The sequence below is a fragment of the Kogia breviceps genome, chromosome 4, assembly GCF_026419965.1.
Source record: "Kogia breviceps isolate mKogBre1 chromosome 4, mKogBre1 haplotype 1, whole genome shotgun sequence".
Taxonomy (NCBI): domain Eukaryota; kingdom Metazoa; phylum Chordata; class Mammalia; order Artiodactyla; family Physeteridae; genus Kogia; species Kogia breviceps.
Window position 1 is genome coordinate 151151893 of NC_081313.1, and position 26341 is coordinate 151178233.

Below are 26341 nucleotides of genomic sequence, written 5' to 3' on the forward strand. Positions count from 1 at the left end.
TAGCTTATCAAAGCCGCATTTAAGAGGCTGTATACAGGAAGAATAAAATGAAGCGCTGTGGTGCCAGGAGCGTCTGGATCTGGCGGGTTACGCCGCGCCGACTGCCCGTCTTTCCACGGCGGACCCGGAAGGGCCTGTCCGCGTGAGGCGGCGTTTAGAGCCGGCTCTTGTCGGTCACTTACATGGGTGAGGAGGGGGACTGAAGCCCGCCCACCCGCTTCCCTCCGCCTCACTTGAGAGTTCCTTTTAAACTGCGCACGGGAGCGGCCTCGGCGCGCCTCTTGCGTGCTAGGCCCCGCCCCTCGGGCGGCCCGCTCTTCCTTCTCTGATTGGCCGCAGTCCCTGTTCATCAGCCGTGACGCCGCTTTCGCCTGCCGGAGCCCCGCCCTTTTCCGAGAGCCCTGAAAACAATTTTAAGATGGCGGCGGCGGCGGCGGCGCGGAAAACAATGGGGCCGGGGCGACGGGGACAGGCCGAGGCCTGAGGTGGGCAGCGAGTGACTGCCTGGGTTGGGCCGAGCGGGGCTAGAGGAAGACCCCCGCCGCGCGCGAGCCCGCTCCGCAGCTCGCGGGGCCATGGCGTGGCCGTGAGGCAGCCGGGCAGCCGGCGGGGAGCGGAGCTTGCCGTGCCAGCCGGCCCCGAGAGGCCCGCCTCGGGCCCGGCCCGTGCAGCCCGCGGCCCATGGTGCTGCCCACCTGCCCCATGGCGGAGTTCGCGCTGCCGCGACACAGCGCGGTCATGGAGCGCCTCCGCCGGCGCATCGAGCTGTGCCGGCGCCACCACAGCACCTGCGAGGCCCGCTATGAGGCCGTATCGCCCGAGCGCCTGGAGCTCGAGCGCCAGCACACCTTCGCCCTCCACCAGCGCTGCATCCAGGCCAAGGCCAAGCGCGCCGGCAAGCACCGGCAGCCGCCCGCCCCGGCCCCAGCTCAGGCCCCGGCGCCGGCCCCGGCCCCCCGCCTCGACACCGCCGATGGCCCAGAGCACGGCCTCCCGGTCGCGGTGAGTAGGACTCGGGGAGCAGCCTTTTCCCTGGAGATGCTGCCCCTGACGTCGCCCAGGGCTCTTTGGGACTTCCCCAGTGCCCGCAACTTCTCTGGTCTGGCTCGGGGGAGGCTAACATGGCAGGGACTGAGCGGTTGTCATCTGCGGGAAATGGCACTGTGGCGTTACTTTGGGAAAATATGACCCTAAGGACCTTATATTAAGGTGCCGGCTGGGAAGGCTGGCGAACTGTCGGTGAAAGGTATTTCTTCCAGACTGGATTCCGCAATTTTGAGAACTTTATTTTGGAACAGACTGGCATGAAAGTTGCCTGTGATAGTGGCCTCATTTATTCTGCAAATGTTCGTTGGGTCCTTGCTCTTTGCAGGGTCAGGGTTTAAATATGGAAATAAAACGGCCTTTAGTTGACCAAACTGTTCTGCATGGAAAATCAAGAATCTTTGGAAATCTTAGTAAAGACATAGTACTTCTCATTGAGGTGTACAAAGGTATTCTTTATTTAGGCAACCCTGAAATTTGTCAATTTGTGATTCCAGCAATAGTGTTGACAAAGCCAGTTTTCATTATAAGCCTGTTTAAAATCTCTGATTAGAGTTTGTTGGTAAATTATTATGCCCTTTGGGTTCTCAGTAGATATTCGGGAAATTTGTTGGTTAGAGCTTTCCCTTTCTGAGACTGATTATGAGGTTCCTTGCTGTTGTTTTCTTGGTAATTTAAAGTTTAGAACAAACGTTACCAAGTTAATTTCTGTGTGTTTTAAAATTCATTACTTTGTTAAGGTCTCACCTGGGCTGTTGCAGTACTCTTCCCTAATTAGTCTTAAGGTGTTCGGTCTCTTTCACCCTTTAAATGCTAGGTCTGTCACAGCCCCTATGCTCTGCTCTGGTTGAATTATTTTCCTTATTCTCTCCCACACTAGCTTGGGCTGCTGGACATCTCATTGCTTATTGTTATCAAGTCTTACATAGTCACGTCTTCTCATCCTCACTTTTCTTATCTGTAAACTGAGGATGTGTTTGGTTTCCTCTAGGATTTTTATAAGACTCAAAAAGAAATGAGTGTCGATGTGAAAAATATTTCATACATGGAAAGGCTGCCTGCAGGACCCTCCCCCATCACCTTTCAGAATCCTGACATCCTTCAGGTCCATCTCATCTTCCTCTTTGAAACCAGTTTCCACCCTACCCCACAGCAGTTAGAATCTCCTTTGTCAAAACATTTAGGAAATGTATTGTCTATGCTATTTATTTTAAGCACATTGTCACTACTTTAGGACATGTCTTGCAAACAGACTGTAAGCCTTGGGAGACAGGGAGGGGTGCAGTTCACAGTCAAAGGAAAGACTTTTAGGAGTTGTGGGGGGTGGGCTTCCCTGGTGGCACAGTGGTTAAGAATCCGCCTGCCAATGCAGGGGACACAGGTTGGAGCCCTGGTCCAGGAAGATCCCACATGCCGCGGAGCAGCTAAGCCCGTGTGCCACAACTACTGAGCCTGAGCTCTAGAGCCTGCGAGCCACAACTACTGAGCCCACATGCCACAACTACTGAAGCCTGTGCGCCTAGAGCCCGTGCTCCGCAACAAGAGAAGCCCCCACAATGAGAAGCCTGCACACAGCAACAAGACCCAACACAGCCAAAAATTAATTAATTAATTGATTGATTAATTTTTTTAAAAAAAGAGTTGTGGGTGGTAATTCCGTGTAAGTAAATAGTGAAAGCTTATAAAAATCTCAATTTTACACACACATAGTTACCTTGAACCCCCCTAAAATGTATATTAGTAGTGATTCAATTTGTTTAAAGAGACTAAGAATTTAGATCCCCTATGATATTTTTAGTCCTAAACTACTAGGGAGAAATTGGACATGCTGTTTGAAGAGAAATTAATTCTGAGTGTGTTAGAACTTGAGTCTGGCCTGTCAGTCATTCTTTTGGGTGATTAGGTGTGCCATGTTATGTTGATGTCTTATCACATTAAACCTTGACCCATGGATTTCATGAGTTAAACTTTAGAGTGGAATTGCTCTTCAGCCTCCTTACTTGGAAGAGGGACCCTTTTCACTTCAGTCTCCAAGTGATTCTAGGTGAGCTCTTTGGCCTTGGAGTGGGGTTTTAGGAATGGAAGATCAGTGTCACTAAGAACACAGTGGCTTGTTCCGTTTTAGTGGCTCCTTCAGTTCAGAGATGGGGAGAGTCCTTGCCTTGGTAGAATTTTGGCTTGGAGAGAGCGCAGCTTTGCCAGAGAAATGGAGGGGAGAAAGTGCCTCTTAGTCATTGTTATTTTTGACAATTCTGTGTATGTATTTGATCTAATTAATATTCCTTACATAAGGAATATTATTCTTATTTTTTCCAAATGTCCTGTAGTACTCTTACGCAGTCGTTTCATAGCAGAGTTACCATCAGTAAACCATTTGTACAAGTGAAAAGGGATCAAGTCAGATTACTAGTAGAGTACACCTTCTGCTTATGTTTTTCCCCTTCTTAGGATATTCCACCACAACAAAACCTTGACCACTATCTTCCTACTGTAGATACTGTTAGAGATGGATCAGAAACAGTGCCTCAGGGCTTCCCTGGTGGCGCAGTGGTTGAGAATCCGCCTGCCGATGCAGGAGACACGGGTTCGTGCCCTGGTCCGGGAAGATCCCACATGCCGCGGAGCAACTAAGCCCGTGAGCCATGGCCGCTAGGCCTGCGTGTCCGGAGCCTGTGCTCCACAACGGGAGAGGCCACAACAGTGAGAGGCCTGCATACCGCAAAAAAAAAAAAAAGAAACAGTGCTTCAGACCTTTTTCTACTCTAATTGTCAAGGAATTACCTCATTAGGTTTTCTTCATACTGTGTGTGCTCATTAAAAACCAAATAGTAGTTTTCTAATGACAGGATTGACTTTTTAAAAAATTTTATTTATTTAATTTATTTATTTTTGGCTGCATTGGGTTGTCATTGCTGCACAGGGGCTTTCTCTAGTTGCGGTGAGTGGGGGCTACTCTTCATTGTGGTGCACAGGCTTCTCATTGCGGTGGCTTCTCTTGTTGCGGAGCACGGGTTCTAGGCATGCGGGCTTCGGTAGTTGTGGCACGTGGGCTCAGTAGTTGTGGTGCACAGGCTCAGTAGTTGTGGCACACAGGCTTAGTTGCTCTGCAGCATGTGGGATCTTCCTGGACCAGGGATCGAACCCATGTCCCCTGCATTGGCAGGCGGATTCTTAACCACTGTGCCACCAGGGAAGTCCAGATTGACTTCTTTGTATTAGGGATGCCAGATAATAGAGAATTATCCACTCACTTTATACATTGATTCTGTCATGAAAATAGTCTTCTACAATAGCTTGAACCTTTTCTTTTAGTAAAATTTTTAAAAATATTTATTTATTTTGGCTGCACCGGGTCTTAGTTGCAGCACACGGGATACTCGCCATGACACGTGGACTTCTTAGTTGCGGCATGCATGTGGGATCTCGTTCCCTGACCAGGGCTCAAACCCAGGCCCCCCTGAATTGGGAGTGCAGAGCCTCAGCCACTGTACCACCAGGGAAATCCCTCTTTTAGTGAAATGTTATAAAGGTTTATGCCACATCCCCTTATCCACCATTGTCACACTTTTGCTGCTTATTCCTTAAGTCGTTGTGATAGTCTACCAAGAAATTTGACGGTTGCATGCCAACCATTCATGGAAGTTGCCTTTCCTGCTTAGTTTAGGCATGCAGTATTTCTCTCTCTCTGTCTCTCTTTTTTTTTTCTTTTTCTTTTTATCCTTTTAATAAGATCTTTCACAGGACAGAAAAATTTAATTTTGGTAAAATCCAGTTTATAATCATTTATTTTATGAATTGTGTTTTGATGTTATGTTTAAGAACTCTTTTTATACATCTCTAGATTCAAAATGTTCATATTTTTTCGATTTTTTGCATTTAAGTTCATGAAAAATGTTAATCTGTAATTTCCTTCCTTTCTATCTTCTTTCCTCTTTTTCTTTCTTCTCTCTCTTTTTAACTTTTATCTGTACATAACTACACAAATAGTACAAAGAACATCTGCATACCCTCCTCTTAGATTCTACCCGTTGTCATCATCATGCCCCATTTGATTTATCATTTGCATACATACCTCTTTCTCTCCTCTCTTTCTCCCTAAAACTTTTGTTCTCTGAACCACCTGTGAGAACACTGCACACATGACTCTCCACCCCAAACACCCAGTGTGTACCTTCTAAGAGTTAAGAAAGATGTGCGAAATTTTAATAATGATTTTGTAGACTGAACTTGTGTAGGAGTTATGTAAATAACAAATTATTTTCAGAGAGTAGATATTTCTAAACATACAACAGACATTGTTCTATAATCATGTGGGATAATTTTAGAGAAAAGATGACTAATGTGGTTTCAGGATCCCATGTCTTCCTGTAACATTTGCGACCTTGTCATAGTACCATCTTTCTTTTTTTATCTTCAGTATCCCCTTTCCCACTGTGTCCTTCCCTTTAGCTTGAAACAGGAGCACATATTCTCCTTTCTTTTGTCTTTTCTCACCCTCAAAATAGTATTCTATCTCCTTCCTTCCCTTTGCGCTTTCCACTGCACTTCCCATTTACTCATTGCCCCATTGTAATCTGCCTTCTACCTCTTCTACTTTTCCGAAGCTGCCCACTTAAAGGACACCAAAGATGGAATTACCAAACTCAGTGACTTCTTAGTCATCATTCTTTTTGACTTCCTCCTTCCTAAGACTCTTCTCTTAGCTTCTACTCTCTTCTGATTTTCTTTCCAGCTTTCTGACTTTTTTTGTCTCCTTCCTGCTTTCCCGTATTAATTCATGCAACAAATATTTGAGTGCCTACTGTGGGCCAGAGCATATTTTAGTTGCTAGGGATACAGCAGTGAACAAGACAGATTGAAACTCTGCTTTTATGGAGAGAGATCAATAATTTTTAAAATTAATTTTAAGTTATAATAAATACTAAGAAAAAATTTGAAGAGTTATGTGATACTGAGTGATTTGTAGCAGCAGCTTTAGATATGGTAGTAGCAGCTCTGTCTTAATTTGGCCTGAATGACAGGAGGTTATGAATCAGCTGAAAGTTTCAGAAAAGAACATGCCAGTTAGAGAGAACCACCAGCACAAAGTCTCGGAGGCAGGAACCTTCTGAGCTTGCATGAAGACAGAAAGGAGGTCATTGTGGCCAGAGCAGCAGGTATGCAGCTGGTATGAGTAAGCAAGGATCAGATCAGGTGCAGTGAGAAGCAATAGCAGGATTTTAAGCAAAAACATCACGTGATCTAACATTTTTTAAAGGCCCTTCTGGTGCTAGATGGAGGATGTCTGGGATTGGTCTGGGCAAGAGTGGTTGCAGTTAAAGCTTTTGCAATGTCTAGGCTGGGGCTGGTGCTAGTAGTGCAGATGGAGAGGAGGAGATGGATTCTGGACAGCTTCTGAAGGCAGAGGTGACAGAGGTTGCTGATGGACTCAATGGATTGGATGGGGGCAAACGGGAGGAGTTGAAGGGAATTCCCTTTTTTTTGGCTTGAGAAACGTTCTTTGCACACTTTTTAAACATTCATGGTCCCCAACCAATTATATTCTCTACTTTTTTCACTCAGTTTTCTTTTCCTGGGTTAATGTCATTGATTTTTTTAAATATTTATTTATTTGGCTGCGTCGGGTCTTCGTCGTAGCACGTGGGATATTCGTTGGGGCATGCGGGATCTTTCGTTGTGGTGCTTGGGTTCTTCGTTGCAGTGCGCAGGCTTCTCTCTAGTTGTGTGCGGACTCCAGGGCGCCCAGGCTCAGTAGTTGTGGCACGTGGGCTCTCTAGTTGTGGCTTGCGGGCTTAGTTGCCCCGTACCCATATCCCCTGCATTGGAAGGCGGATTCTTTTTATTTTGCGGTACGCGGGCCTCTCACTGTTGTGGCCTCTCCCATTGCGGAGCACAGGCTCCGGACGCCCAGGCTCAGCGGCCATGGCTCACGGGCCCAGCCGCTCCGCGGCATGTGGGATCTTCCCGGCCCGGGGCACGAACCCGTGTCCCCTGCATCAGCAGGCAGACTCTCAACCACTGCGCCACCAGGGAAGCCCCTTGGAAGGCGGATTCTTAACCACTGGACCACCAGGGAGGTCCCTGTCATTGATTCTTTCATGGCTTTGTCTATCACCTATAATAATGAGATTCTCCAGATATCTCTACCAAGGTTCAGATCCAGCTGTCTACAGGACATTTCCACTTTGATTTCCCACATGTCCAAAAGGGACTCTCCCTTTTTCGTGCCAGTCTTATGTTTCTTCAGAGTATTTTCCCTAGTCCAGTCATCCAAAATAGAAACTTGGGAATTATCCACTCCTTTTCTTCATTTCCTGTTTTTTTGTTTGTTTGTTTTGTTTTGTTTGTTTGTTTTGGCCACACTCTGCAGCATGCGGAATCTTAGTTCCCCGACCAGGGATCGAACCAGTGCCCCCTGCATTGGGAGAGCAGAGTCTTAACCACTTGGACCGCCAGGGAGGTCTCTATTTCCGTCTTTAAGTTGGTTATTTGTTCAACCAACATTGAGCTCCTGCTGGGAGCCAGAAATTGTGGTGGTGCCAGACCTGTGTGTCGTGCAGTCTGTTGGGGAGTAGATGGTAAACAGTTCATTGCAAAGCCCTGTTGAGAGCTGAAGAGCCTGTGGGAATACTAGGAAAGGGATGCCCCTTGGGTGAAGTTTGGAAAGCTTTAAAGACTTGACTTTTAAAATGGGTCTTAATATTTTGCCAGATGTTTTCCCAAAGGGTGTTACATGAAACGCTAATTTCATGGGCTGTTATAAGAGTTCTAGAGTTGAGCAAATTTGGGTGACACTGGGATAAACAAATTTAAAGTTTCCTTTATTTAGGATATTTCCAAACATTTAATAGGCTAATATGCATGTGGACTTGAGCTCTTATCAGGGGGCATCTAATAGGATTTTGATTCCTTTGGAAAACTAAGCAAAAGCACAAAATTATGACAGTGAGTAAATCTTTGAATTTAAGGCTTAAAGTGCCAGAGAGGCTGGAAGATAAAACTGGAAAGGTAGGAGTCATATCACGAAAAGCTTTCTGTTTGATACTGGGTGTTTGGACTAAATAATTTTGAAACATTGTGAACCCCGCTTCACACATTTTTATGTTGACATTTTGAACTTTTCATCCTAAGTTTTTAAGCTTATGAAAAATTATAATGCATTTGTTGTGTTAATCAATTGTATATTAAATTACTGTAACAATTTATTAAGTGAAATATATGAAATAAGAAATTTATGTAACACACAAGTACTTACATATGTTTAATGTGAATCAACTATTTTAAAAAGAGGAAAAAATGGCAAAAATGCTGTTTATAGTTGCAGAGGATATAACTTCCAGAGAATTATAAATATTAACATTTAAAAATAAAATGGTTATATCGTTTTTTAAAATGTCGCCAGTGGAATCTGAATACCTTAGTGATATGCTTTCATCAACCATTTAAAGAATGCTTTTCTTTAACAGAAATTTTATTTATTTATTTTAAGAAGGTTTATTTATTTATTTTACTGCACGTTGGCTTTTCTCTAGTTGCAGCAAGCGGGGGCTACTCTTTGTTGCGGTGCGTGGGCTTCTCATTGTGGTGGCTTCTCTTGTTGCGGAGCACGGGCTCTAGGCATGCAGGCTTCACTACTTGTGGCATGCGGGCTCAGTAGTTGTGGCGCACAGGCTTAGTTGCTCCGTGGCATGTGGGATCTTCCCAGACCAGGGCTCGAACTCAGGTCCCCTGCATTGGCAGACTGATTCTTAACCATTGTGCCACCAGGGAAATCCTAACAGAAATGTTAAATCATTCCTTTTTTTTTTTTTTTTTTAATTGGAGTATAGCTGATTTATAATGCTGTGCTAGTTTCAGGCACACAGCAAAGGGATTCTGCCATATACACATATATATCCTTTTTCAGATTCTTTTCTTTTATAGGTTATTACTATACAGTGAATTCCCTTTTTGCTCTTTTTAAAGTTGATTTATAGGGAATTCCCTGGCAGTCAAGTGGTTGGGACTCCACACTTTCACTGCTGAGGGCCCGGGTTTGATCCCTGGTCATGGAACTAGGATCCCACAAGCCACAGCGTGGCCAAAAATAAAATTGATATATACAAAAGAATGTATGTAGCATTTATAGGGTTCTGTGTGTTATATATATTTCTTATTTCAGTAAGTGGAATTACAGTAAATTAGTATACAACAAATGCATTATAAATTTTTGTAAATAATTAAGCAAAAAAAGTACAGGTTTATTATACATGCCTCCCTTAATGAGATGGATGAGGCTTTTCCCACCTAAATTTGTTGACATAACTGTGGATGAATATTACTTGTTGACAAAATGACAGTTCTTAATTTTCCTATTTTTTGTTTGTTTTTATACATTTAAGTTCCAGTAATCCTTGTTCACATAAGTATAAAAGAAAGGAAGAAATTTAATTATACAATGTTAATCAAGTTTTTGAAATTTGAGTTGGTATGCCAAAAATCACACAGTGATATGTATCATCAAAATTAATTTACCGGGCTTCCCTGGTGGCTCAGTGGTTGAGAGTCCGCCTGCCGATGCAGGGGACACGGGTTCGTGCCCCGGTCCGGGAAGATCCCACATGCCGCGTAACGGCTGGGCACGTGAGCCATGGCCGCTGAGCCTGCACGTCCGGAGCCTGTGCCCTGCCATGGGAGAGGCCACAACAGTGAGAGGCCCGCGTACCGCAAAACAAACAAACAAACAAACAAAATTAATTTACCAATTAGACGACAGCTTGGTTAGGTACACTTTCAACTTTAATGATAGCAGAGAACTAGAAACCATCTGACTTACAAAAGGATAATCTAGTCATCAGTCATTCACTTTCTCAGTTACGGAGAAATGAAACACAAAGGCTTTACCAAATCTTATCAGTTGATTGGTTTGTTTTTTTTTTTTTTTTTGCGGTAAGCGGGCCTCTCACTGCTGTGGCCTCTCCTGTTGCGGAGCACAGGCTCCAGGCGTGCAGGCTCAGTGGCCATGGCTCACGGGCCCAGCCGCTCCGCTGCATGTGGGATCTTCCCGGACCAGGACACGAACCCGAGTCTCCTGCATTGGCAGGCGGACTTTCAAACACTGCGCCACCAGGGAAGCCCTCAATTGATTGTTGATTATACATGTTATTCTTTCACTTAGAAAGACCTTGTTTAACCTAATATACTCGAAATTGGTTGGGAAAATCAAAATACTGTTCATTTCAATACATCTTTGCCAATACAGTATTTTTTGATAAAATATTTTTATTTGCTTTAGATATCTTTTCATCAAAACCTTAGAGCTGTGACTGTAGCTTGTTTAATGTATGAAAAATGTCTACCTAATTGGCAAAATCAGTCTCCATTTTCAAGTTAATCAGCTTTCTGTCAGAAAAAGGTTGACTTCATTTTTCAAATACAAATAATACTATACAACCCCGTGAGTACCATCACTTCTGAATTCTAAGGCAGAGTTCAAGAGCATGGAGCCTTGTCATGAGTTTTGTTGCCTGCATCAAATACTGTGCATTGCCTGCATGTATTTTATTCATATTAAGCATTCATTTGAAGAGCTATATGTTATTTGGTTAGTTGAGGATGGAAGAATGATGTCTTTAAATGAAAAAATATCACCACTCCTGCTGCCCACTCTATGGTAGTCTTAATTCAGAGCATCCCAACTTACAGGCCAAACTTTGGCAATTTAAGTGCTCAAGGCCCTTAAGTCAGTGAAGAACTATTGTGCCTAGCAGAGCAACAGAAGAGACTGTGGTATACAGTGAACATTTGGAGCAGTATGTCATTGGGGTGGCATCTGGCACCATGGGAATGAAACCCATGTGCAACACTCCAAGGTCCCTAAAATACTTTGAATGCAGTTCTTTGAAAATGGCCTAATTTCTCTAGGTGTCTTTAGGTGTATGCCCTTCCCTAGTCTCATAATGCCTGACACCTGCTCACCATTCAGAACTCTGCTCATGTGCCATCTCCTCTAGTACCTCTTTCCTAAGTCCCTTCTCTAGCCAGGCTAGGTACTTAAACCTCTGCCAGAACAACCACACTGAACTTTAATTAGCCTGTTTGCCACTCTCCATTAGACTATGAGCAATCTGAGAGCAAGACCAGTAGTTTAGCACCAGACCTCCCACATATTTGGCAGTCAGCAAGCATCTGTTGAACGAATGTTAATGATATTGTGGAAGGAACTCTGAATTGGGAGTCAGAAGCTGTATATTTTTAGGCTGGGATCATTTCAGAGGTGGAGTTGACAGAGGTAAGACAGTAGGCCCTGATTTGTACTGCCATGTTCATTGCAGCCTTGTTCATAATAGCCAAGAGGTGGAAGCAGTCTGAGTTTCTATCAACAAATATGAATGGATGAAGAAAATGTGGTGTATACATACAGTGGGCTATTATTAAGCCTTAAAAAGGAAGGAAATCTTGTCATATGTTGAAACATGGATGAACCTTGAGGACATTATGCTAAATGAAATAAGCCAATTGCAGAAAGAGGAATACTGCATGATTCCACTTATCTGAGATATCTAAAATAGTGAAACTCTTAGAAACACAAAGTAGAATAGTAGTTGCCAGGGCTGGAGGGAAGGGGAGAGTGGGAGTTGTTCAGTGGACGTAGAGTTTCAGTTTTGCCAGATGAAAAGTTCTAGAGATTTGTTGCACAACAGTGTGCATATAGTTAACACTACTGTACTGTACACATAAAAAAGATGGTAATTTTTATGATATGGTTTTTGACCACAAATTATTTTTGAAGTATAGTTGAATTAGTGTTGTGTTACTTATTGCTGTATAGCACAGTGACTCAGTTGTACATAGATATATACATTCTTTTTCATATTCTTTTCCATTATGGTTTATCACAGGATACTGAATATAGTTCCCAGTGCTGTACAGTAGGACCTTGTTGTTTATCTATTCTATGTATACCTGTTTGCAGCTGCTAATCCCAAACTCCCCATCCAACCCTCTCCCCCCAACCCCTTGGCAACCACCAATCTATTCCCTATGTTCCTGATTCTACTTCTGTTTCATAGATAGGTTCATTTGTGATCACAATTTTTGAAAAATTAATTACAAGGCAAAAACTATGATTTTCCAAACCATATGCCTGGAAAATTTTTAGCAATTATAAGGGTGTTAGTTATTTATTTATTGGCCACACCTTGCTGGTATGTGGGATCTTAGTTCCACGACTAGGGATCGAACCAGTGCCCCCTGCATTGGAAGCACAGAGTCTTAACCACTCGACCACCAGGGAAGTCCCTAATAAGGGCTTCTTAATAAAGGCATATCGGGAAATCCCTGGAGGTGCAGTGGTTAAGAATCTGCCTGCCAGTGCAGGGGACATGGGTTTGAGCCCTGGTCTGGGAAGATCCCACATGCCATGGAGCAACTAAGCCCATGTGCCACAACTACTGAGCCTGAGCTCAAGAGACCGTGAGCCACAACTGCTGAGCACGTGTGCCACAACTACTGAAGCCTGTGCACCTGGAGCCCGTGCTCCACAAGAGAAGCCACCACAATGAGAAGCCTGTGCACCACAACGAAGAGTAGCCCCCACTCGCCACAACTAGAGAAAGCCCGTGCGCAGCAATGAAGACCCAACACAGCCAAAAATAAATAAACAAATAAATTTATTTTTTAAAAGATACTCTTTGGCAGAGTGTCATGTATATCAGAATTACAGCAGTCCCCACTTATCTGCATTTTTGCTTTCCACTGTTCCAGTTACCTGAGGTCAACCACTGTCTGAAAATATTAAGTAGAAAATTTTAGAAATAATTAATAAGTTTTAAATTAGGTGCCATTCTGAGTAGTGTGATGAAATCTTGTGCTCTGTTCCCCTGGGAACATGAATCATCCCTTTGTCTAGCATATTTACGCTGTATACCCTACACACCCTTTAGTCACTTAGTAGCCATCTGGGTTATCAGATTGATAGTCACAGTATTTAAGTGCATCTAACCCTCATTTTACTTAATAATGGCCCCAAAACACAAGAGTGGTGATGCCGGAAATTCAGAGATGCCAAAGAGAAAGTGTAAAGTGCTTCCTTTAAGTGAAATGTATAGATTTCAGTACTATGCCCAGTTTCAGGCATCCACTGGGGGTGCAACCCCATGGATAAGGGGGAACTACTGTACTTGGGGCTCTTTTTAACTATATATCTTCTTGCCTACTGATGCCCTCCCTTTTCCACCTCTCCCCTGACTTTCATCCCTTATCACTGCTAAAGTGAGTCACTGTTATTCATGGGAATATGTCATATCCCTTAGTTGTGTGGAGGTAGGTTAAATGTTTGGTCTCAATTCTTCACTCTTTGGGTCATATTATACACCTACACCCTTGCCATAGTTTCAGAGCAGGCAGAGTATATGTCCCCATTCCTTGATTTGGAGCTTGGACATATGACTTGCTTCGGCCAATGAGATGTTAATGAGAGGGATAAGAGGATATATTGTATTTATGAACCAATAATTTTTAATTCAGAAAACAAAATCTTGGAAATATTATAAAAATACGAAATATATGTGTGAACTATATATGAAACTACGAACATATGAAATATGAGTAATTTTCCCAAAAAGTAAAGAAAAAAAAGACAAAGCCTAAAATAGAGGAGAAAATTAGAGGACCAGTGTAGGAGGTTGAACATCTGAAAAACAGAAGTTACTAAAAGAAAGAAATGATTTAAAAAAGAATTTGAGGGACTTCCCTGGTTGTCCAGTGGTAAAGAATCCACCTTCCAATGCAGGGGACGTGGGTTCCATCACTGGTCGGGGAACTAAGATCCCATGTTGTGGGGCAACTAAGCCCGCATGCCACAATATTGAGCTCGCGTGTCTCAACAAGAGAGCCTGAATGCTGCAAACTACAGAGCCCATGTGCTCTGGAGCCTGCGCACCACAACTACAGAGTCCACGTGCCCAGGAGCCTGCACGTCACAACTAGAGAGAGAAAATTTGCACACCACAGCTAGAAAATAACCTGAGTGCCGCAACTAGAGAGAAGCCTGAGCACTACAATGAAGAGCCTGCGCACCGTAACAAAAGATCCCACGTGCCTCAGTGAAGATCTCGTGTGCCACAACTAAGACCTGACGCAGCCAAAAAATAAGGAAAATAAATATTTTTAAAATAATAATAATTTGAGAATTTAAGGGCATGAGTTGCCAGATTAAAAGGGCACACTCTGCCCAGCACTGGGGAAGAAACTAGATCCACGCCAGTTATAAATTCTGAACATTCAGTTTAAAGAAGAGATACAGACTTCCAGCATGGGGAGGGTAGGGTACTAGGTCATATTTCAAGAATCAGTATCTTTGGACTTCTTGGCAGCACCATAGGAATCAAGAAGACAACAGTACAATGCTGAAATTCTGAAGTAAAATGATTACCAACCTAGATTCTATACCTAGGCAAAGTATACAATAAGAATGAGTATAGAATAGTCATTTTCAGAAATTAAGGATTTAAAAAATTTTAACTGTCACCCTTTTAAAGAAGCTACTGCAGGAAATACTCCATCAATATTGAAAGAATAAATCAAGAAAGAGTAAGACATTAGATACAGAAAACAAGAGACCCAACCAAAAAAAAATGACAAGGGTTCACTTGGAGGAAGATGATAAGGGATACCAGGATGGCTTGTATTGATCATGTCTCTCCTTTCATGCTTTGCCAAGGACACTTATGGAAGTTTTCAGCTTTTCCCTGAGAGTGGGAGGTAGGCCACGTTGGGCTCAGAAGCAGAAGTACAGAGTAGCCCACTCTCACTGACCAGACTTCTGCTGCATGTCCAGTGCCTGGTCTACATGCTGCATGTCTTGCCATGCGCCCAACTGTGGAGAAACCTGTGTTTCCCAAGACTCACTCATGACCTCGCTTGCAACTTCCTCAGAGGGGACCTTGTCAACTTCCATAGAAGCAGAAGTCACACCATGACCCAAGACTGCTCTGCTCACCTCCTTCTGGAGCCTCTGTCCAGTGAGATCAGTGCTGCCTGCTCCTTGCATGGCTGTTGTTTGCTTGCCCTCCCTTTTCAAGACTAGGTGGTATGTTGTTTGGGGATAGATTAAATGAGGGTGGTAGAACTATTATTAAAACCAGTTAACACAAAATCAAGATATTAGATATCTGTGTCAGGGGTTGAAGAGAAGGGATACAGGGGCTTCTAAGGAGAGCTTCTCAGACTTAATGTGCATGTGAATCACTTGGAGACCCTGTTAAAATGCAGATTCTAAGCCAGAGTAGGGGGAGGCTGAGATTCAGCAGTTTTTAAACCTTCCAGGTGATGCTAGTTCTGTCCTGGGACCATACTTTGAGTGCCAACGTTCTAAAGTGCTGGTACTGTTGTTTCTTAATTTGAGCAGTTGATGCACAGTGTTCATTTTATAGTTACTCTTGATGTATGCATGTACGTGTGATACCTTTCACAGCAAAAAGGTTTTAATTGCAAAGGAAAAATATGAGAAGAATGTATTGAGCAAAAATCCTGGAGATGTAAACATGTCAAATCATAAAAGCCTTGCATACTTTATTATATTAGTCAGTGTTCTCCAGAGAAACAGAACCATTAGGAGACATATATATATGGAGGGGAGGGGAGTATTGATTGGTTTTATTGTAATGAATTGGCTCACACAGTGACAGAGGCTGACAAGTCCCAAGATCTGCAGTCAGCAAGCTGGAGACCCAGGAGAACTAATGCTACAGTTCCATAGTCAGAATGTTGGCATGCTCCAGACCCCATGAAGAGCCAGTGTTCCAGTTTGAGTTCACAGGCAGGAAAAAAAAAAAAAAACGATGTCTCAGCTCAAGGCAATCAGGCAGGAGGAGTTCCTTCTTGCTTAGCCTTTTTATTCTGTTCAGTATCCCACTTGATTGGATCCGTCTAAATCAGGAGGGCAATTTGCTTTACTCGGTCTACTGATGCAAGTATTAATTTCATCCAGAAGCACCTTCATAGCCACACCCACAATAATGTTTGACCAAATATCTGGGCACCCCGTGGCCCAGTCAGGTTGATGAACAAATGTTAAGAAATTGAATGACTTAGAATTTCTCAACAGCAACACAGGGAGCTAAAAGACAATGGTGCAGTTCCTTCCAAATTCTGAAGAATGATCTCCACACTGCACTTATCTATCCAGACAAAATACGAGTCAAGGGCATGTGTAGAAGGAAGACATTTTCAGACATATGAAAAATTAATCTACATGCTTTTTCTTAGGAAACTATGGGAGAGTGTGTTTCATAAAACAAAGGAATGAACCAAGAAGGAAGAAGATATGAGGTAAGAGGGACCTTAGGATGACAGTAGCCAGTCCACACAAGAGCTTGTCAGAGGACTCCTGGACAGACTCTGCCAGAAGATGAAGAGACAATGTCTTATGTGAATGCACATCTCGAGAGACATCTAGAACATTGGCATAGAATCAGGGGTTGACAAATGTATCGAAAACCAAAGAAATAAGCAAAAAGAATATAACCTTTTTACACTTTTATCCTAAACATTTTTATTAGAAAGTCTACAATCTGTGTCATTAGTTGGATTCTGTTGTACAGCTTGAGCACACATGTGCCATCTGTATAAGTCATTATGCGGAGAGTTAAGAATTTGTGTGTTCTGTGTGCTGTATGGTACCAGCCTCTAGTATGGCAGTCAGTGAGCCATGTCTGGGAGTTATGAAGCTGCAGGTGGATGTTTGCAGCTCATGTTCCCCAGTGTTCTCTATTGTGCCTTCAAGGATTATTAAGATGTGAGCAGGGGACTTCCCTAGTGATGCAGTGGTTAAGAATCCGCCTGCCAATGCAGGGGACATGGGTTTGAGCCCTGGTCCAGGAAGATCCCACATGCTGTGGAACAACTAAGCCCGTGCGCTACAGCTACTGAGCCTGCGCTCTACAGCCAGTGAGCTACAACTACTGAGCCCACCTGCCACAACTACTGAAGACCTCACACCTAGAGCCCATGCTCTGCAACAAGAGAAGCCACCACAATGAGAAGCCTGCACACAACGAAGAGTAGCCCCCGCTTGCCGCAACTAGAGAAAGCCCACACACAGCAACGAAGACCCAATGCAGCCAAAAACAAACTAATTTTTTTAAAAAATGTGAGCAGCTGTCACTCCCAGGTTCACTCCACACACACACACTCTGATACTGCTTCTGAGCTACAATTACTGCTGATCATCCTCCTCTTTGCTCTCTGTATCCTCTCCAAGCCTTAGTTCCCTTTCCTGTGAAATGGTGATAACACCTGCTTTGCAGAATTGCTCTGCCTAGCACAGAATAGATGCCTAATAAATGGTAGCTCTTACTGGTTTAGGAGATTTCTTTTTTAAATGTTTGTTTTTATTTTGTTGTTTTTGATCTCCTGCCTACCTCTTTTCATCAAATCAGGTATGAGCTGGTTTGGCAAACTAGCCAATCCCAACTAACAGACAGAATTTAGGAGTCTGTTTACTGAGTGGTGTTAAGGAGTCAGGTCCCGTTCTGGTGCTGAAAAGACAGAGGTGAATGAGGGAGTGACCCTTCCTTTGGAGCTGACAGAGACAGATGCGGGATTGGACTGGACATCACTGTGCTGTGTTACGTGTGCCACATTAGAGGGTGGCATGAAAAGCCAGTGGCAAACTCTGAAGTTGCCTCTGGGAATTGAGGAAGACTTTAAGGTGGGCACTAGGTGCTCTTTACTGTTGAGTGCAGGGGGATGCCCACACAGCTCCCTGTGCTCCTGGCACATCCACTTTTCTGCCTGCTCACCTCCATCCTTATTACCACACACCCATGGCCTCTCCCCACTGCCAGCCTGAGAGTCCATCAGAATAGCACCAGTGAACCTGACCTCTCTGCTGCCACCTGTCATCACTCACTGTGCTCTAGCCACACACGAGCCTGCCAGGGACACTCTTCTCCCAGAGACCCTTGGGCAAAACCCTATCAGCAAACCTCAACAGCTCCACCTTAAGCATACATTCAGAATTGGCCACATCTCAACACCTCTGCTACTACCACCCCAGTCTAAGCCATTGTTTCTTTTACCTGAATTATTGCCTCCTAATCAGTCTTCCTGTTTGCCCTAATCTTCCTATGATCTGGTCTCTGCCCAGCAGCCAGAATGATCTTGTTACCCTGCTGGACCCTGCCACAGGTTTTCCATCTCACCTGAGGGTAAAACCAACCCTTAACCAGGGCCCACAGACCCTGTGCAGTCTGGTACTCCTGTTCTTCCTGCCTTCTCTCGCTCGCTCTCCTCCCCCTGGATCCCCTCTGGCACCATCACTTCAGGCTCCCCATCACCACCACCACTAGGCACGCTCCCACTCGGCCTCTGCATCACTGTTCCCTAGGCCTGGACCCTCTTCCAGAGATGGCACCTCTCACTCATCTCTCACAGATTTTGGCTCAAAGTTCTCACACTCAGTGAGGCCTTTACTGAGCACATTTTAAAAATCATAAGCCCCCACAAACTCCCTTTCTGTGCTTTATTTCTTTGGGAGCACAAGTTGATAGGAATGTAGGCTCCAGGAGAGCAAGAGATTTGTCTGTTTCCTTCCCTGCTATATCCACAAGGCCCAGACAGTTGCTGGCTTGATGAGCTCTAAGTAGATTTTGGTTGAATACCCTGAATGAGATAATGAGAAACAGTTTGGGAGAAAGTGAGAAGGGGCAAGGTTGAGGCTTCCCAGCCAGGAAGCCACCCATGCAGAGGCACAAAGGGTCCTGGTATGTTGAAGTTCAGCTTTCCTGACACAGGATGGCAGACTGTGACGAGGAGCCTTGTGTGTACTAAGGAGCCTGCTGGCAGCAGGTTTAGGGGCGCTCCCTTTCATCTTAGTGCTATCCTGAAAACGTAGGTTCAAAGCTAATTTCTAGAGCTGTGTTGTCCAGTACTGTAGTCACCAGCCACGGAGGGCTGTTAAGTGCTTCAAGTGTGTCTAGTCCAAATTGAATTGTGCCAAAAGTGTAAAATATGCACTGGATTTTGAAACTGAGTACCAAAAAAGAATGCAAAATCTTTTTTTAATATTACATTTGAAGTAGAATATATGGGGTTAAATAAATTTTTAAAATTAGCTTCACCTGTTTATTTTTGATGTGACTGTGCCTGGAGGGCTTGTTAAAACTGTTTCCTTGGCCCAACCCCAAGTTTCTCACTCAGTGGATCTCATTAACCCAAGTTGATGCCTGAGAATTTGCATTTCTAATAGGTTCCCAGGTGATGCTGATGCTACTGGTCTGGGACTACACTTTGAGAACCACTGCTCTAGAACAAAACAGGTTGAAGTTATTTTTTGAGGTGGGGAGGGGAAGAATTTGAAGGGGAAAAGTCTCAGATGAGGCAGGTCCAGAGGGAATAAGAAGGTGCAGCTGAAGGGAGTTAATCTTTGCAAGGAGAGATGTTTCCCTCTCAGAGAAGAGGGAAAGAAGAGAGTTGATAAGTAAAGACATGAAGTTTTGAGGTGAAAAAGAGGTACATTTGAAGGAATCACAGAAGTTGAACTTTGGGAAATGACTTTGGATCAAATACATCTGTGTTCAAATCCTGGTTCAGCACTCACTTTCCATTCTCTGTAAGCCCACCCCATAGGTAGTTGTGGAGATAAGGTGAACCAGTACTGCCTCCATTATTGGGCAGAGATCCCACAAAACTGAAGGACAAATATCCACGGGGCTAAAGAACAGTAGAGTGACTGAAAGGGAGTGATGGGGAAGGTGGGAGGGTTAATTCTAGAAATGTTCATTGGGTGCTTGTAACTTCCTGAGCATTGGACTTGGTACTGGGGATGAAAAGGGCAGGGCTCTTTCCCTCCACGGATGGAGGGATATGCAGAGAAATAGATCAATGAGTATTTACAGTATGACTCGTCATGGAATACAAGTACAAAGGTTTGTTAGAGCACTGAGGGATGGAATAAGGAACTTGACCAGGTTTGGGGTAAGTGGCCAGGGAAAAAATGCTCTAGAGGAGTTGACGTTTGAGCTAATAAATCTCAAAAAATTAGTAGGAGGTCGCCAGGCCAGAGATATATTCTCAGTCCTGAAAGGAGTGCATTTAAGTCTAGGCTTTAAGGGAACAGCAGAGGATTGAACAGAGTTTATTGAGATCAGATCAAACAGGCCTGTACATGCCAGGTTAAGGAATTGGAACTTCATGTGTAAGTGATGGGGAAGTAAGGAATTTTAAACGGTTCAAATATGTGTGTGTTTTTAGAGATGACGTTGAAAGCATCATAAAGAGTGGGTTAGAACAGAGTGAGAATAGATCAGCATGAAGTTACTTCAGTAATCTAGGTTAAAAAAATAATAATAATGAGGAGTTGAATTAAGATGGAGATGGTGTGGAGGGATCTTACTGGAGAGCAATTAAAAAGGTGGAATCAGCAGAAATCAATGCCTGATCATCCAAGAGGTCAAGGATTGAGCCATGCACCGAGTCAGGGAGAAAGGGGAAGGAACGGATTTGGGGAGGAAGGGAAAGAGCTGAGTTTGGAGGATATCCTGTCTGATATCCACGTGGAGATTACCAGTTTACAGTTGTCTAGAGCACAGGACAGAGGGCTGGGCCCAAAGGTGATGATTTGGGAAATGTTCACTTAGTAAATATTTGAGTGCATGCCTGTGCCAGGTTGTCGGGCCGTGGATGCGGTTGCCTGGTGAGGTGACAGCAGTGAAGAGGGATGAATGCCCTGCAGGTGTCATCACTGAAGGAGCAGGCATGAGAAGGAGCAGCCTGCAAAGAGTGGCCTTGGAAGCAGGAGCAGGTCCAGTGTGGTTGCATGGGCCTTAATGGAGAAGGTCAGAGCTCAGTGCCTGAAAAAGGTAAAGTAGATACAGTTTGAAACGAGTTCCTTGGATTTAAGAACCAGGAGATCGGGCTTCCCTGGTGGTGCAGTGGTTGAGAATCCGCCTGCTGATGCAGGAGACACGGGTTCGTGCCCTGGTCCGGGAGGATCCCACATGCCGCGGAGCAACTAAGCCCGTGAGCCATGGCCACTAGGCCTGCGCGTCCGGAGCCTGTGCTCCGCAGCGGGAGAGGCCACAACAGTGAGAGGCCCGCATACCGGGAAAAAAAAAAAAGAACCAGGAGATCACCTTGGTGAGTATGACAAAGTAGAGACTGCTCTTTGAAGAAGCTCTGAAGAGAAGGAAGATTAGCTGAACGGTACGAACGTTAGCTGCTCGTTAGCTGCTCGTTAGCTGCTCAATAAGTGGTAGTGATGCACCTCACAGCCCCTCCTCCCCACCCCCTGGAAGTGGTTCTTCTTACCACCGCCACCCCTTATTTTTTAGATGAGGAGCCAGAGCTTCTGTAGATGTTTAGCAATTTCTCTGTGAGCACACAGCAGTTAAGCCACTGAACCAGGATTCAAACCCAGCCTAGCTGTGCTCTTAACACTGTGCTAAATGGTATGGAGAGTAGGATGGAGGTTAAAAGATGGGAGGTATTAAACATGTGTCAGTGCTCAGGAGAGGAAGGAACTGGTAAAGAGGGAGGTGAATGGGAAATAGAGAAAAAGGTGGTAATTGAATGAGCAAGAACCTTGAGGAGGCCAAATGGGGTAGAGAACCCAAGTGGAGGAGGGCTTGGCTTCAGAAGGGCATAGCATTGCTTTTATATACACAGTCCCTAATTAAGTCAGAATTTCCCCATAAACAGGATGATCATGGTGTTTATGCTTTAGGTAGTTGTTATGATACATTTTTCATATTCATATTCCTGTGCCTGATTGCATTCATAGAATAACAGAATTCCAGAGGATTTCAGAGAGATCTAGTCTAATCGATAAGAAATTATCTGCTGTTCTTTAAGTGAGCTCATGTATCATTCCAAAATAACCCTCCTTTAACCCTCTCTGGCTACCAACCGGTCTCCTCCACTTTTTAAAAACAAATTTATGAGATACAATTTACATACCATAAATTTCACCCATTTAAAGTGTACAGTTCAATCATTTTTAGTATATTCAGAGTTGTGTGACCATCAGCACAATTAATTTTAGAACATTTTGTCACCCCAGAAAGAAACTTATACATCCCTTAGCCTATCAATCCTCCCACTCCCTTCCTTTCCAGCCCTAGGCAGCCACTAATCTACTTTGTCTCTATATCTCCCTTTTTTAAAAATAAATTTATTTGTTTTATTAATTTATTTTTGTCTGTGTTGGGTCTTCGTTGCTGCCCACAGGCTTTCTCTAATTGTGGCAAGTGGGGGCTACTCTTTGTTGTGTGCGCGGGCCTCTCACTGTGGTGGCTTCTCTTGTTGCGGAGCACGGGCTCTAGGCATGCTGGCTTCAGTAGTTGCAGCATGCAGGCTCAGTAGTTGTAGCTCGCGGGCTTAGTTGCTCCGCGGCATGTGAGATCTTCCCGGACCAGGGCTCAAACCCGTGTCCCCTGCACTGGCAGGCGGATTCTCAACTACCTTGCCACCAGGGATGTCCTCTGTATCTCCCCTTTTAAAATAAACTCAGAAGAGAACAATCCATATTCTCTCTACTTACTCATGTCTCAAGTCAAGGGTTTTTACTCCAGTCATTGTTCTGGAACTGTTCTGGGCAACAACATCGGTGATCATTTAGTGACCAGACCCAATGTACTTTTCGGATGCATTTAATCCATCACTGTCCCTTGTGCTCTGTCTTCAGTATGGGCTCTTCATCTGCCCCTTGGCTGGCTTCTCACTCTGTCTGAGTGAATGGATCTGCTCTTGGTTTTAGCTGCATGTGTTGCTGATGACTGTCTTTCCATGGAACTCATAGTCAATATATTCACTGCCTCATGGACATTACCTGGATGGTCCAGTCATTTCTTCGTGGCTAAAACTGAACGAACCCTCCCCCTGCCCCCCCAAAACCCTGCTTTTCCTTCGTTCTCTATCTTACCCATGTATGCAAACTAGATAGAAACTCCTTTCTCCCTCATCCTCAGTATGAAATCTGTTTCCAGTATCTGCTGACTTTTCTTCTACCCTAAATCTGAAATCATCTCTTTTTTCCCATACCCATGGTGAGATCCTCATCTCTTTCATGAACTATTTCTGCAATTACCTACTTGTTTACTGTGGCTTGTAGCCTCCCTCCCTGAAATCTATTCACCGTACAGTCATTATAGAGAGCTTATAAAAAGACAAATCTGACCTCATCTGCTAAGGTCCTATTGAAATGACATGCAACACTTCACCTATAAGTATTTATGCCCCACCCACCCCCCCAATCTGAATCTGATCGAGCTTCTAACTGCCAGTTTATAGAAAATACAAAGGATAGAACTTGTAAAGGACACCATGGGGCCACAGTCAGCCAACTGTGGAAGTGGAAAATTTTACAGGACAAGTGACTAAGCGTCTTGGACAAATAAGTGACAAAGGAAAGAAAGGGAGAGAGAACTGTTACATATTGAAAGTCTTAAGAGCATGTCAACCAAATGCAATGTGTTGGATACTGTTTTGAATAAACCAACTGTAGCAGCAACATTCAGTAATGGTGTTATGGTTATCTTTTCTTTTGTCTCTAACTTTTCATTGGAGAATTTAATGCATTTACATTTATATAATCACTGGCATATTTGAAATTATTTCTGTTCTTTTAGTACTTGTTGGTTTATTGTCTCCTTTCTTTGATTCTTCCTTTTTTCTTTCCTACTTTTGGATAGATTGATAGTGTTTTCTGTGATCCCTTTTGTTCTATTGCTGGTTCTAAAGCTAAATATCATATTTCTGTTTTTTTGGTAGTTAGCCATAAATTTTAAGGTAAGTACTTAACCATAATTTTTTTCTAACATACTTTATTTTTCACAAGTCTGTGGAATGGGTATTATTAGTCCCTGCATATAAATGAAAGAAATGAGTTTCAAAATGTAAAGCATATTGCCTAAGATCATATAGCTTGTTAGTGACCAAGGTGGGTTTTAAATGAGGTCTATATTATTTGAAAGCGTGCATTTTTAAAAAATCTAACACCATGCTGCTTACAAGTGATTAAGGTTAAGTTAACTAGAATCATCCTTGTGTGGACCATATTTTTTTGAAACATCATCAGGCAGTCCAGATCTTCCATTAATTTTGCTGTGCAACCTTCAGCAACATACATTCTCTCTCCAAGTATTAATATCCCCATCTGTAAAGTGGCTTGATTATCCCTAATAACATTTTTATTATTTTTTAAAGATTTTTATTATTTATTTATTTTACTTACTTATTTTTGGCTGCGTTGCATCTTAGTTGCAGCACACAGGATCTTTCATTGCGGTGTGTGGGCCCCTCTCTAGTTGTGGTGTGTGGGGTTTTTTTCCTCTTCTCTAGTTGTGGCGCACAGGGCGCCACAGACCCCGTGCTCCAGGGCGCATGGGGTCTGTAGTTGTGGCACGCAGGTTCTAGAGCATGTGGGCTCTGTAGTTGGCAGCACAGGGGCTCTAGTTGAGGCGTGGGAGCTCAGTAGTTGCGGCGCGCAGGCTTAGTTTCCCCAAGACGTATGGGATCTTAGTTCCCTGACCAGGGATCGAACCCATGTTCCCTGCATTGGAAGGCAGATTCTTTACCACTGGACCCCCAGGGAAGTCCCAACACTTTTTAGATAATATTTTTAAAGTGCTTGGAGAGTTCTTTGGTGATTGTCTTTTAAAAAGCTTTTATATTTTAGCAATACATGCTGAAGTATTTAAGGAGAAATGGTGTGATTCCTAGCTTAACCCAGGGAGCATGGGTAGGGTGTGAATAAGACAAGATGGGCTGTGTTGTTTCAGCTGGACAATGGGTACATGGAGGTCATTGTACTCTCTTTCTATTGTAGTGTATGTTTGAAATTTTCCATAATTTATTATGCTTAATTTTGTTTTATTTGTTTTGTTTGCAAAAGATATTGATGAGACAGGGAAATGTGAGCACTGATGGGATATAGGATGATAATAAAGAATTAAAATTTTTAAATTGTGGTAAAATACATATAAAAATTTACCATCTTAACCATTTTTAAGTGTACAGTTCAGTGGCATGAGGTATGTTCACATTGTCTGCAACCACACCGCCATCCATCCTCTTCAGAACTCTTTTATCTTGCAAAACTGAAAACACTATACCCATTAAACAGTAACTCCCCATTTTCTCTCTCCAACCTCCGGTAACCACCATTCTACTTTGTCTTTAATGAATTTGCTTCAGGTATCTCATATGAGTAGAATCATATAGTATTTGTCCTTTTGTGGCTGGCTTATTTCACTTAACAATGTCCTCAGGTTTCATCCATGTTATAGCATGTGTCCAAGTTTCCTTCATTTTTAAGGCTTCTGTGGGTATACCACATTTTGTTTATCCATTCATCCATTGATGGACCCTTGGGCTGCTTCTACTTTGGCTACTGTGGATAACGCTACTGTGAACATGGATGTACATATCCTTGGTTTCAGTTCTTTTGGAAATGGAATTCTTTTAGAAATTAAATTGCTGGCTAATACAGTAAGTCTTTTTTATTGGGGGTGGGGGGAACCACCATACTGTTTTCATAGTGGCTGCACCATTTTACATTCCCACCAATAGTGCACAAGGGTTCCAGTTTCTCTGTATCCTTGCCTACACTTGTTACTTTCTGGCTTTTTGATGGTAGCCATCCTAATGGGTTTGAGGTGGTGATAATAAAGAATTATTAATGTTGTAGGTGTGATAATGACATCCTGTTGTTATACACATGCATATATGTTTAAGAGTTCTTACTTTTTAGAGATACATAGTGAAGTATTTGTGGATTAAATGATGTTATGCCTAGGATTTGTTTTTTAAATTATCCAGTTTTTTGGGGGGCGGGAAGATAAGGAGATAGAAATGAAACAAAATGCCCAAATACTAATGGTTGTTTAAGTTGAGTGATGGGCATATTGAGATTCATTATACTGTTCTCTCTAGTTGTGTGTATTTTTAAACATTTTCCATTAAATCACATTTGGGACAGTCATAGTCCATTCCAGCCTTTCCCTTTCAGCACTCCCTGTTGTGCCCTTTACGCTTCATTAACATTAAACAACACATTTTTTTCTGCTTGCCTTCCTCCATCTACTGCCATTCAGTGCTTATTTGTATATCCTTGCCTTTGCCGAAGTGCCTTGCGCCTCTTCTGGATCCCCTTCTCCAGAAAGTCTAGCATGCCATCCCCACACTGTTCTGTTCTCTTTCCTCCCATAACACTTTAGCCTGCCTTCATGGATTGTCCATCAGATTCTGGGGGTGGAGCCAGAACTATGTCTTGTCCTTTTTTTTTTTTTTAAGTGAAAGTAATTTTATTTTTTAA

The 26341-nt window shown here is 43.4% G+C and overlaps 2 protein-coding genes across 4 annotated transcripts in view; one reads left to right on the top strand and one right to left on the bottom strand.

The window, feature by feature from the left end:
- HNRNPH1 (heterogeneous nuclear ribonucleoprotein H1) overlaps nt 1-26341 on the bottom strand; it is a 264799-nt gene that overhangs the window by 89220 nt on the left and 149238 nt on the right. The window lies entirely within an intron of this gene.
- The window catches only part of MAML1 (mastermind like transcriptional coactivator 1), a 46774-nt gene continuing 20824 nt past the window's right edge, over nt 392-26341 (top strand). Inside the window, exon 1 of the mRNA XM_059060512.2 lies at nt 392-1002. Within this exon, the coding sequence (XP_058916495.1) occupies nt 682-1002 (321 nt within the window). The 5' untranslated portion in view covers nt 392-681. The remainder of the gene's footprint in view (nt 1003-26341) is intronic.